At 38.5% G+C, this 12,476-nt stretch overlaps 1 protein-coding gene across 3 annotated transcripts in view; it reads right to left on the bottom strand.

The window, feature by feature from the left end:
• Positions 1-12,476, bottom strand: part of USP47 (ubiquitin specific peptidase 47) — a 33,562-nt gene continuing 21,086 nt past the window's right edge. For 2 of the 3 annotated variants that reach the window (XM_031061163.1, XM_031061162.1), the window contains exons 18-27: positions 11,656-11,775; positions 9,636-10,419; positions 7,797-7,972; positions 7,558-7,638; positions 6,425-6,540; positions 5,593-5,711; positions 3,980-4,110; positions 2,615-2,662; positions 2,393-2,523; positions 1-1,444 (exon numbers count right to left, since the gene is read on the bottom strand). In XM_031061163.1, coding sequence (XP_030917023.1) covers positions 1,270-1,444; positions 2,393-2,523; positions 2,615-2,662; positions 3,980-4,110; positions 5,593-5,711; positions 6,425-6,540; positions 7,558-7,638; positions 7,797-7,972; positions 9,636-10,419; positions 11,656-11,775 — 1,881 coding nt within the window. In that variant the 3' untranslated portion in view covers positions 1-1,269. The remainder of the gene's footprint in view (positions 1,445-2,392; positions 2,524-2,614; positions 2,663-3,979; positions 4,111-5,592; positions 5,712-6,424; positions 6,541-7,557; positions 7,639-7,796; positions 7,973-9,635; positions 10,420-11,655; positions 11,776-12,476) is intronic. The other variant, XM_031061161.1, reaches the window with a different exon arrangement.

Below are 12,476 nucleotides of genomic sequence, written 5' to 3'. Positions count from 1 at the left end.
TTTTTAAAATAAAAAACACAGCATTTAATGATTAAAATAACACAACAGAATGAACAAATGTTTTATTGGCATGTTCATTGTTGTAAACAGCATCTGGCATGAAAAAGTTTACCAAAATCTTTTGATTGTTATAAATTAGGTGGTTTTTCCAAAAACTATGGAGAATTGTTCTCTATTGATCTTTATGGACCAAAGCAAAAAATTGCTGTTCCTAGGCTTTGCAATGAAATCATGTTGACTGCATCAGTCTTTGCACCACAGCCTGAACTACCGAGTTCGTACGTTGAGGTGTTAAGAGGTCGCCCCAATATTTGACTACATATAGCTATGGAACCAACTCTGGGAAAAAATAAACTGACTTTCAGCAGGTGGAGAAGATGCAAACTTGTAATAGTCTTAAAAACAAAATGTACAAAAAGTAGCAGAACAGAACAAAAACTTCATTAACAAGGGGAAGTACAACCCTAAAGTACCCAGCATCGTCAAACATAAAATGAATACAAATTTAAATAGGCAACTATACTTCCAAATGTACACAATGAATGTTGATATGTGTAAAGAATAGCATGGTAAATAGCTGAACTGCAGTTCTGGTAAATGGATAGGGCAGATTTTATTTACACATTGAACGCAATACACTAGAGCTGCTCATCGGTAACCTATTAAAAACCACTTTACCTTACAACAGCACTTCTGCAAACAAACAAGGCTTGCCAGCAGCTTCCTGCAGACACCTCTCTGACCCCCTGTTTTATGGAAGAATATTCTAAAAACTGACACTTGCAGCACTCCCACGCCCGGCCCTTCCCCGCCGCTTTCCTAGAACCAATGAGTTAACATTTACTCCAGACTCTCTGATGAGGTAATGCGTGTATCAGTGAAACAAACAGAGAAAAGGATTCTTTCATGGCCTTTGCACAGCTTTTATTATTAAGCTATGAGTATCCTGTTGGAGGCTAGTTTCACTAGCTACTATGTGCACACTGTCCTCAACAATTTCCACTCGTTTCCCTCCCCGCCCACTTTTGGGTTCTAATCTTTTATTTGCACATCCCTTTTAGCTTTACAGTACATGTGACTCTAGTGCACAACATGATTCCAAGTCCCACAGTGGCCAGCGGGCCCTGCCTGCGGCCGGCACAGCCCTGCTGTGCTGGTGTCAGCGCTTTACACCTAATGAATGTCCTGCCGTAATGGCACTACACGGTAGTAGTGAACCTTTTGATTGGAAACAAAAAAAATTCCCCAGGGAAAATGCTATAGCAAGTATCAGTCTTGAGTCAAATCTTTATTTGGCGCTCCATCCAGATAAATTTTTAGTGCTTTTTCTTTACGGGGAGAGTAGGTTACCCGGTGTCCAGTTTTCTGGAGTCTGCTGCTTTCTTTTTTCATCAGTTCATTTCTTTGCTCATCTGTTAATTCCATTAATTCTTCAGTTTTATCCCTAAAATGTAAACATATGTTCAAATTCAGATCAATACAGTAACCACAAGTAGACTTCTGGGGTTTTTTCGGCTTGGAGCAACTTAGTAAAAACCACAACTAAGCATAATGTTTCTCAGAGATTGCTTAATTCTGCAGGAACAGGCAATGTGTCTAAACCTGCTTTTCCAGCAGAAACATTCAGTGTTCTGCCTGACTACAAACCAGGGCAAGAAACAAGCCCATACTCCTCCATCTCTCTTATTCCTATTCTTTATAGACAACCACAGCTCTGCTTTGCTTTTGGTCTCAGTGCCAACAGCTGGAAGCAGTGGTTAGCCAGCCCTTACCAGATGTTTTCCCAAGTAATCTTCATCAGGACCAGCACATTATTAACCAGCTGTTTTTCCCCAGCTCACATGCAATTATGCAAATTGCCACAGCAATGTGTCCATGAGGCTGCCCCACCAAGTTTAGGAGAAATGACAATATTCAAGCTCTCAGTCCTCAACTCCTGCCCTCAGCTGATCAACATTTCCCACATAAACAGAATTTTTAGCATAACAGGCTTTTTAAAAAGAATCCATACTAATTTCTCAAAGGAATAAACTCAGACAATAAAATCCTTGCTCTCCAAAACCTACAGCAAGACTCTCACTAACTCCACATGGGATATGGTTCTACTTTAAGAAATTAAATCCAGATACACACTCAAGCACAGCAGCTAGCTTTAATTTCAGTGGTTCTGGAGGGAGGATTGAGTAAAAAGACACAGTTCTTGTTTTCTTAACCCTAATTAATATTCAGGCTTTTAGGAAGCTGAGGAGCACAAATATTTCAGCTGAATGTTTCAAACCTTTTCTTTAAGGTAACAAAGAGTATTTTATGTTCCTGTCCATTACATCACCCCACAAATGTTAACCACAGGTTTTTTTTGGCATTGTTTATTATACTGTAATGAAATACATACCTATAAAATATTACTGCACCATCATCACAAATGTACAGGGGCCAGACATTCAATGTAGATACTTTTGGATTCCAGTCCAAGTCTTGATGAATCTCTAGTATGGAAATGTCACAGGGAAAGGTTCCTCTACCCTGAAAAAAGCAATTACTTAGTGAATACAATAAAACTCATAATTACACATCTGTGCTCTTAAAGGGTAAAAAACCATAAAATTTTACTTACCTTTGCAAATTCAATGTTTTCTAAGGGTATTCCACTTATTTCACTTAGCTGTGAAGAGAAATGGTGGATTTAATACTATTCCAAAGCAACATTACACAGTGTCTACATAAAGTGAACAGCTGCCAAATCTAGAAGTCGAATTATCTGTAAGTCCTCCAATGTACAAAACTGAAGTGACAAGTACACATTCTTAACATTTCTGAAGTTACCAGTGTGTGTCACAAGTGACGCTTGCTGTGACAGCATTTCATCACACTTCTCTTAATACTGAAGGGGAGACAAAAAAAGTTCACAGAAACAATTAATTAATAACATTCAAGTTCCAAGATACAAAGAGACCAAGTGCCTCAAGTTAAACCCTGTGTCACATGGAAGGTGTTATCCAGTCAATCTGGGAGCAGGCACAGCTGGAAAGTATGCATGACTAAGACCCACCTCCACACACCTGCACTTCCTACCAGAACTTTAAGAAAGAAAATTGCTCCCTGAACATCAGCTCTTAAGGCAAGAAAACAAGGGCAGCCAACTCTTTCTTCAGACACAAGTGAGGAGGAATTCTTTACTGCATGCAAGAACCTGTAGTCATGGCTTCATTTCTACCTGAGGAATGCAAGAAAGCAGCCCATAGCTTAACCTGTACAACACAAACCCAGCCTGTGAACCACCACCCCTAATTTATGAATTCTCAGGGTCACTGACACCAGCATTTTTACTGGCCTCAACATCCAAGGTGGCCTCCTAACAACTGGGTATTGCCATGTATAAATAAACATTTCTCCAAGTGTGAAACCCTGTGATACACTGAATTAACAAAACAGTTTCAGATTTCTGCTGGCATGACACAGGTCTGCTGTGACAGGTCTGCTTACCTGTTAGAGCATCCTGACCTTGAGTAAAACCAAACCATACCACAGCCACACTTCTTTCCAACCAAAACATCGTTCAGCCTACTTGATACAGCAACAGTTGTCAAATTCAAATATGAGGAGGCTGAAAGGTTTGGTATTTTGGAATAACAAAACATTGGCTTGAAAAAACACCAAGACGCAACAGCTCAGCTTTTCTTTCATGTGTGTTTTCTGATGATAAGGGACAAAGATACTATTAAGCTGCTTAAACTTGAAGATGTGACTTCTTTTTTTGCATGTATTCACTCAAACACTTTCAGACTAGACCATCATGTGAAACTAAGAAGTAAAGTTCATAATTCATGTGGTTTGGTAATGGGATGGGACAGGTTATCAGTTCCCAGGGAAAAATAATCACCACACAACAAGATTTTTGGAGCTATGACATCCTTGTGCTTCCCACATCAATAAGGCTCTTGGTCATCACAAGAAACTTGCATCATATTACACATTTTACCTTCTCTTTTAATTCTTCAACACTGCTGCTTTCTAGTACTACTTCCTGGAAAGAATCTAATTTCATCTCTGACGGCCTCCATCGTCTTGATAAAACAGCAAGTTGTGACATGGATTTCATCTTTTCTACTCCTAGCAGAGAAAAGAGAAATTTTTTGTATTAACATTGCAAAATATCCTATTTTAAATTAGAGTTTGTCCATAGCTTAAAGATACTCTAATATGGAAGACTGCCCTAGAGATACATGCACAAATTAAGTAACCCAGTGTGCTGCAAGCAGTTCACTTGTAAAAAAGGGGAAGAGGAAAGGACTATGATTTAGTTGAAGTTTTCTGTTACCAGCTCCTATAAATGAATTTTTCATGGGCAGAATGTCCTTGAAGCCATAGGGCAGTTTGCCATAAAGCCCAGCTCAGTTATCCATGGCAGATCTATCCCCCTAACCAGAGGCTGACTCCAGATCTGGCATCTGCACAAGACCTTCCTCAGCTATCTGGTATTTACTCATGTGCTTCACCTCCTTTACCAAAATAAGCTTTTCCCTTTTAACTTCTAGATTTCCCTCACCAATTCTTCACTTGTTATTGAAATCTTCTTTTCACCCACCACCTTCAAGAGTTTTAGTATTTGCTGCCTCCTTTTTACACAAGCCTTTTTATACCTTGTTCCAGGTTTCAGAGCTGTCTCTGGCTGATGGAACAATACTGTTTATATTACAATTAGATAAGCAGAAATGATATCCAAGGGCTGATTTATTTTTAATTAGCCTATAGTTTTATCATCTAGCATGCAGAACATGAGGCTTAGACATTTATGTCTAACATTACATGCTTGTTTTGGTGGAAACTGTTGCAGAACACTTGGAAGCCCTGTAATCTACAATCTGTCTGTGAGTTAGGTGGGCTCCAGTGTCTAAAGCTGTATCTCCAAGACCTACTCACTACAGAAACAGTACAGCAGTTTTCTAAATCTAATAAAAATTTTGAACTGTAAAGTCTGAACTACAGCAGGAGCTGATACATATGTCCATAGGAATCTGCAGGCTTCCTGAATCTCCAGGTTCATTTCAAATTTTGATATTTTCATTGGCATAATTCTATTAAAACTGAAAATACCAGAATTGAACACAGGTCCCAAAATACTTGACTAATAGCTAAGTGAGACTTCTTAAACGAGGTATGCCTAGGAAGAAAATTCCTGACTGAATGGAATTCACATTCTTCATCTATACATTAACTGCAGTATCTGTTAATCTAGAGGCCAAAGAGCATGGCCCACTCTTTTCTTACCCTTAAATTACGCTTTTGAATTCAGAATCAAAATTTTAAGAGTATATGCAAAGGAATGCTTAAGAAATGGCATAATTTAAAGTATATTTAAGCAGAATTTCAGAAACATTCTGTTCTCTAATATTTGATTCCAAAACTGTTTTGATGAACAGAAGCTTTGGTTCCAAATTCCTTCACGACAGAAGTGTTTTCAATCCTGTCTGAAAATTACTAAATGACTGAACTGCTGTGCCAACTTAAATTATACAAATGCATTATGTATCTGCATGCACATATTTCAGCTACCTAGTCATCACTAATACTAATTTAAAAATGAATCATTACCATCAAGTATTTCTAAGAAGACCTCCCAGTTGCTGGAAATATTGATATCTTCTTCATAGATATGATAATCCAGAAACACAGTGCCTGGATTCTTCCAGGTTTTCTTTCGTAGGCGAAACCTATAAATACATCACAAAAAACCCCAGTGAGTTTCTATCTGCTCATGAACACTTAGCACTGGCAGAGATCAAAACTGAGTGTTTTCTGACAAAACTGAAATATTACAACTCATTGATTCAAGGCTTGGTGAAGTTTAACAGGAACAAGTTTAATGTTCAGAAGAAGTCCTGACAGCAGGGCATCACTGCTGGCTTAGTGCTGAATCATTCATAAACACAAGGGAAACAAGTCTGCATTGCACTTGTTCAATGCAGGAAATATGTAGGGATTTAAAGGAAGAAAACCATTTTCTAACTGGGGATTACCCAATTATGGTAAAGGGCAGACAGCCCAGATCAGTGCTGTACACACACAAAGTGATGCTGCACAAGCAGTTTGCTGCAGTGATCTATGCTGGGCTTGCACATGTAGAGAGCAGGTGGCTCTTTTAAGAATTGATTTATTTAATGTTCCCCTTTCTGAAGGAAATCATCATTAGAGAGATCTAAAGCTGCAGACATGTTGCACACAGGCAATTCTATGTAAATGTTATCCCCTACAGAATTCATTTTGCGTGAAATGAAAGTAAAGAATTGCTTAATTAGTGTTTGTATTCACAAACTGATTCAAAGACCACAGCAATTCATTTCTGCAAATTATTTCATTATTTTCTTTCTCCACAAGAGGAAAGAAATCTCCAAACACATTTTAAAATGATATTCATCAGGTTTACCTGTCAATTGTCAAGTCTAGGCCACATTGTTCTCGAAGCTGAGGAAGCAGCTCCTCTTTGGACTGTCGGACAGTCATTCCTTTAGCAAAAACTGCATCTAGAAGAAACTTGCATGGCTGGGAACATAAATAAAAAGAGATAAAGGACAGAATTCTTTCAAACAGAAAACTGTACCACTGTTTATGCCTTGTGACCAGTCCCATCCACCTGACAAAAAGATAAGCAAGTTTCTCATTAACAAGGTAGGCAATGAATTCACTAATATGGGGTGTAACTAATTAGTGTAGCAGCAGCCCTTTGGCAGGGCACTCCAACCCTCTGACTGCCCGTGCTGTGCTGCTAAGTGCTACCATTACATTCACATTCCACACAATGGCAAAGGAGCTTTCAAATTAAATAAGCCACACCATCATAAAAATGCCATGTTCTTGGCTTTCATGATCAGACACAGCTCCATCCATGGAAGTTGCTTTTAAATTTATCTTATTCCCTGCTTTAGCAGTTCAGCTTAGTCTCTTATCCATTATTAATACATCTTCTGCAGTTTTGTCCAAAAAATGTAATTGAAGTGCATACAAAGTCAACTTCTAAAGACTGCAATCTATCCAGCCCACAGTCTATATAACCACTTCTGTATTTTTCATGTCCCAGAAGATGTAACAAGCTTATGAGCTGCCTTAATGCAAGAGAGGCACTTTTGTTTCAGCCTTGCCTTGTGCAGAGGGGACCATTACCCAGATAACCCTCCTGACAAGCACTATGCAGCACACGAATGGGATGAATTAGATCAGTTCAGCATCACTGAAAACCGCTGCCACAAGCAAACACAGTTTCTTCTTTGGAGAGAATGCTACATGACTGTCACACATTTAAGGGAAACAAAGAAACAATTCACTTGTCCTCCATTTACACTACAGAAATAGAGACACTTGAGAGATAGTGTAAATCACATTCCAACTGCTTACTTGGAACAGAAATAATCTCTAACTTCCTCTCTAAATCCTTTCTATATCCCTTGCTGAGAAACATAAAGAAAAGGAGTTTCTTTTTTTTCTAAGATTTCAAAGCAAAACCTCGGCCAAGGCACGCACCAATGTTTTCATGAATCAGCCTTGAAACATTCAATGCCTTACCTCAGGCTCATTTACCAAGAGTTGATAGACTTTAACTCTGTATTCACCCTTCTTAAGGGCTCTTCCAAGTCTAATAGTTATCTAGAATGCAAAAGGAATATCTGTTAGAACTGGTATCAAAATCAGAATTGTGTTTTGTAACATGCTACCAAGACCAAAAGAATTATTTCACCTGCAAATTAACTTTATCTATATTGTACCAATATACTTTCAATGATTCAAAATAACTTCTAAATAACCTTATTGTCATCAGAAAATGACGAAAGGGTCTCATTCAGCCGAACACTCTCAAACTCTTGATTGCTGGCATAGACTCTAAAGACTTTGAAGTGAGAAGATGGAACTCCAACAAAAGGCTCCAAGTGCTGCTTGAAGGCAGACAGTGTAATTCTTTTATCAACATGCACCATCAGCCCTAAGCAAAAATAAAGATAAAAAGGGTATGAAACACCTTGCTACCAAAAAAAGAAGCACTCTCACATACAATTTCCATATATTCAGAGTTAGCACTTGCAGCAAAAGAGTACTGAAAAGCCTGAATTATGGTTACTGGCTATATTTACACTTTATCTAATGTTGTTATCATAACCTTTAAAAACATTTCTGTATTTTAAGTGGTTATGGCTGGGGGACACAGCAGTTCCAAAGTGCCCTGGTTTGCATTCAGCAAAGCAGTACCCCGTCTCTTCAGAAAGAAAACAAACAGAATTCCATGGAGCAACTGCTAAAGCCTCCTACAGCTTTCTCTACCTCAAAGGACAGGGAACTGCTTTGGTGCTGGGACTGGCTGGGCACAGGCCAGCCAACCTCTTCTATATTCCTTCCTGGTTTTCAGCATTAAAAAGGTAAATTCTGTGTTCTGGAAGGCCACAGGCTATCACAAGACAAGCTCAAATCCAGATTAAGGGACTTTTTCATGGAATAATGTTGTAATTAAGGAAACATTTAATATGTTGTAGTAACATTAAATTCTGGAACGTAAAGAGAATAGTTTACCTTTAGAAATTGTGTTTCTTAATACATGCAATTTGTACTACACTACAAACTATATTATGATTATGTAACTTCACAACACTCTAGAATAAATTATTCAGAATACTGAAATGAACAAATAAATTATTTGAATTATACTGAAAATAAAGGAAAGTTTTCCCTTCAGGATAATCGTTTATGTGTACTATGTGTACTATGATAACATCAAAATTACTGCAAACAAGTAGTTCCTGAATCCAACTAGACCAACCAAAACAAAACAGCGAAAAATGAAAGCAGTTCAGAACTGGCCCTAAAGAAAGACCATTCCAAGCTAAAGGAGTAATTTTATCAAAGCTTTAGTAGATGCAAATCAATTTCTCTGTGAGAAACTCTTCTTTATCTATTATTATTACAATCAGATTTCTGGATTGACATGAAAGCCTCTGCCTCTGAAAATATTTATCTTACATCCTATTATTCTTCTATTATTATTCTGTTAGTTATACAGCACATGCAGGTGCAGAGTGTTGTTGAAATGATTTATTTTTTTATGACAATTATATACCACTTAGGCTCTTATACCGACCTTGTTTGGACACTTTCATGTCAGCCATATGCCTCACTGTACCCACTGTATTTCAGTTAGTGAATTAAATCGTCAATATCAAGTATATTTGAATTTTCTTTACAGTCAAATGACTAAGGCTTTTCAGGTTTATTAGTCTAAATGGTAACAGAAATATGCTGTTTTAACCACATTAAATAAGTGCATTCTGAAGCAGTGAATCAGCAGCAGCAGATGCAACTATGATCCTTTCACTAGAAGACAACTCAGCTTGCTCTTCAGGGAACACCATCAATACACTTAAGCAGAGGTTCATTTTCTTAGAAACAAAAGAGCAAGACACTTTTCAAATATGTAATCACTTCTTATAAGATCAAAATAGATTTTTGCTGAACATCACATCCTGTCTGCACTTCCATTAGCTTTGACATTATAATCAAGTTTTTCAAGACTGCCATTAGACTTTTTTAACACAGCATATGAATTAAGTAGTAAAACCCACAGAATTATTTTAAGACACTTAAAAAAGAATACATACATTTTTGTCCTTCTCCTGAACCCTCCTCTGCAGTGTAGGGTTCTGATTTAAAGTACATATACTGTGCTTCTCCTCTGCTCTTGCCACTTTCATCATATTCACTGTCTGTTCCAGAATCCTCTTCTGCCGTGTCCCAGGTTTCCTTCTTGCCCTGATTGGCCTTTGATCGCCTGCTGCTGGTGATGCTGTGAGAATCCAGCCCGTTAGCCAGGGGCAGGGGGGCATTGTCCACGTTGCACAGAGTGTCACTGCTGTGGCTGGAGCTGAGGATGTCACTGTCCACTGAACTCGTACTCCTGTCATTATTGACATCCGAGTCCGACCGCTCCTCGGACTGCAGATTCTCTGGATCAGAAATCTGAATTTGGTTGTCAAGTTCTCTGTTTTCTGCTGATGCTGAAGAGTCTATTTCATTTAAAGGTGACTCAATGTTTTCAAAATCACTGGCTTCTGTGCTTTTGCTGCTGTCTCCATTATCTCCCTCCTGCTGCTGCTGTTGCTGCAGGGACAAGCTTTTAAGTTTTTCAGTGCTTTCTTCCAAAATTGCCTCTACGGATTTCATATTACCTACAGGTCCTTTGACTCTTTCACAAGGTTCCTCCAAGTTGCCTGCAGCCCCAGCAGACTTCTGATAAAGCGCCCGTCTGAGCTGAGACCCAGGAGCTTGTTCTGGCAATGAAACGTACAGTCTGATGGTGTTTGCATGGCGATCCAGAAGCTTCCACAGCTGAGAGTCTGTGTATGTCACATGGCGATCCAAGGACTCTGAGCTTTCAATGAACACCTGAACAGGAAAGAAGTGTTGTACCATGTAGTGTTATTTTAAATAAATTCAACAACAGCAAAAACAGGGTTGAGCACACATTAGAAATAATGCCATCAAGAAACATCACCTTTTATCAAAATGTTAAAATACATGCTTAGAAAAAGACCAAGGAGTCTGCAGTATAATGATTTCACTTTTCCTTGTTTCCATAACCATATTAAGACTGGAGTGAACTGTAAGCAGACTGACGAGCTGCAGGAAACACATTCAAAAGTGGATTCATGGATCACTCCACGTGCACCCTTCACCTGTGCACAGCACTGTTATGGCAGCAATGAGACCCACCACTGCAGGAGACTGTGTCTTCACTTTCCAGTACAGTGTCATAAGAAGTTTAAAATGTATACATGTTCAACAACAGTGCAAACTAAATGTCTCTCTTCCCTTTGTCAAAGGGCTCCATGTTGTAGACCATTGATTGAGAAAGGCCTCTAAGTAACTGAATAGCAACTCAGTGCCACTGTGAGCCAAAGCTCTCCTTAATCTTTCTTCATTAAGATGATTTAACATTGAGCTTCAACATCAGAGACAGAGGATGTGCAAAATGTGCTAAAAGATAGGCTATTTCTACTGCAGTAAAAAAGGGCAATGTATGCATTTAAAATGTTAAAGTTATTTGAGTGCTAAGTTACTCTTCTTCTGAATGCATCATACAATTATTATTGGAAATATTTATTAAAAGTCTTTTTTGAAAAAATAATGTAAATTGTCCAGGGGGAATCTTCACAGTGAAAACTAGTGAATATAAGATAGAAACCCACCAAAAACTTGCTTTTAGTTTTGATATTTGTTTTTTAAGAAGTTTAGTAATACTAAGAGCAGGTACAGTTGTTCAGGTGTTTTTAGCAAACACATCCACAGCAGGTTTCATAGCAATATATCAATCTTTGCTCCCTAAGAATGCTTGACTTTTAACAGTCTTCTTCACAAGGCTGTTAAGCTCAGCATCATCTGAACCAGAGTAACAGCCAGATGTCTGATTCTCAGTCCACTCTCTCCTATGTACATTTGGTTTCATACATAGCCTAGAGTATCCACCAGCACCACTGTACCAGGCACAGAAACCCACACACTACAGAGCAAAATCCGGGACAGTTACCCATTATCAATTCCGTATGTACGTCCATGCCTTTTATAACACAACAGGTAACCACAAACACAAGGAATGAACAATTTAAAAACCAGAGCATGTACCTTGTTGCTTCTAAAAAAGCCTTCAGCTTTCAGTGTTTTGCTGGAGACGTTCAGCAGCCGCAGGTCATTGTAGCAGCGCTCCAGCACCACCCGCATGGTTTCAGCAGGCAGGTGTGTGGCCTAAAACAGGACATGGACAGGGAGAGAACATGGGCATCACACATACCTTCAAAACTGAAAAAGCTGCTTCATTTCTGGGATTATTCACTGGGAAAGGAGCAGGTTTGTTCATCAACTTTGAAATTACAAAAGAGAACACAGGGGGGAACCTCTCAAACCTAGTGCCTTTCCTCCACCCTTTAATATGTAGCAAGTGTCAGTTTTTCCAAAAGGTCAGAAGCAAAAAATGGCCTGGCTTTGCAGAGAACTGGAAAATCATTTATGACAATGGTCTTATCTTTAACATATGAACCAAATGAAAATTAAAAATATTCTTGAACAACAGGCTTTGCACAGTATTCACTTAATTCTTAGACTGAACTCAAATTCCTGGAATCATATTTTATAACAAATATTATGAACTTACACCAACTACTGAATTATTTTACACAGAAATGTGCAAATGCAATCTCTGTCTTCCAATGCAATGGAAGCAGTAATGTCTCTTGGTTTCAAACCATGTAAAAATCAATTTGCATCTTGGTAACAAGGGGCTACTGGGAAGAAAAGGATTGTATGAAGGACGTGGACAGCTTTGGATGTTAGGTGTCAAATACTAAAGCTGGGGGGAAGTTACAATTAGGTTCAGTTGTGTGGTAACAGTTCATTAGTTGTGTCACCAGCTGGTCTCTCAGTGAGGTTGTTAAAGGTTGTTAAAGTAC

Source organism: Geospiza fortis, unplaced genomic scaffold (genome assembly GCF_000277835.1).
Source record: "Geospiza fortis unplaced genomic scaffold, GeoFor_1.0 scaffold590, whole genome shotgun sequence".
NCBI lineage: Eukaryota > Metazoa > Chordata > Aves > Passeriformes > Thraupidae > Geospiza > Geospiza fortis.
The sequence above is the reverse complement of the archived record's forward strand: the minus strand, read 5'-3'. Positions and strand labels throughout refer to the sequence as shown.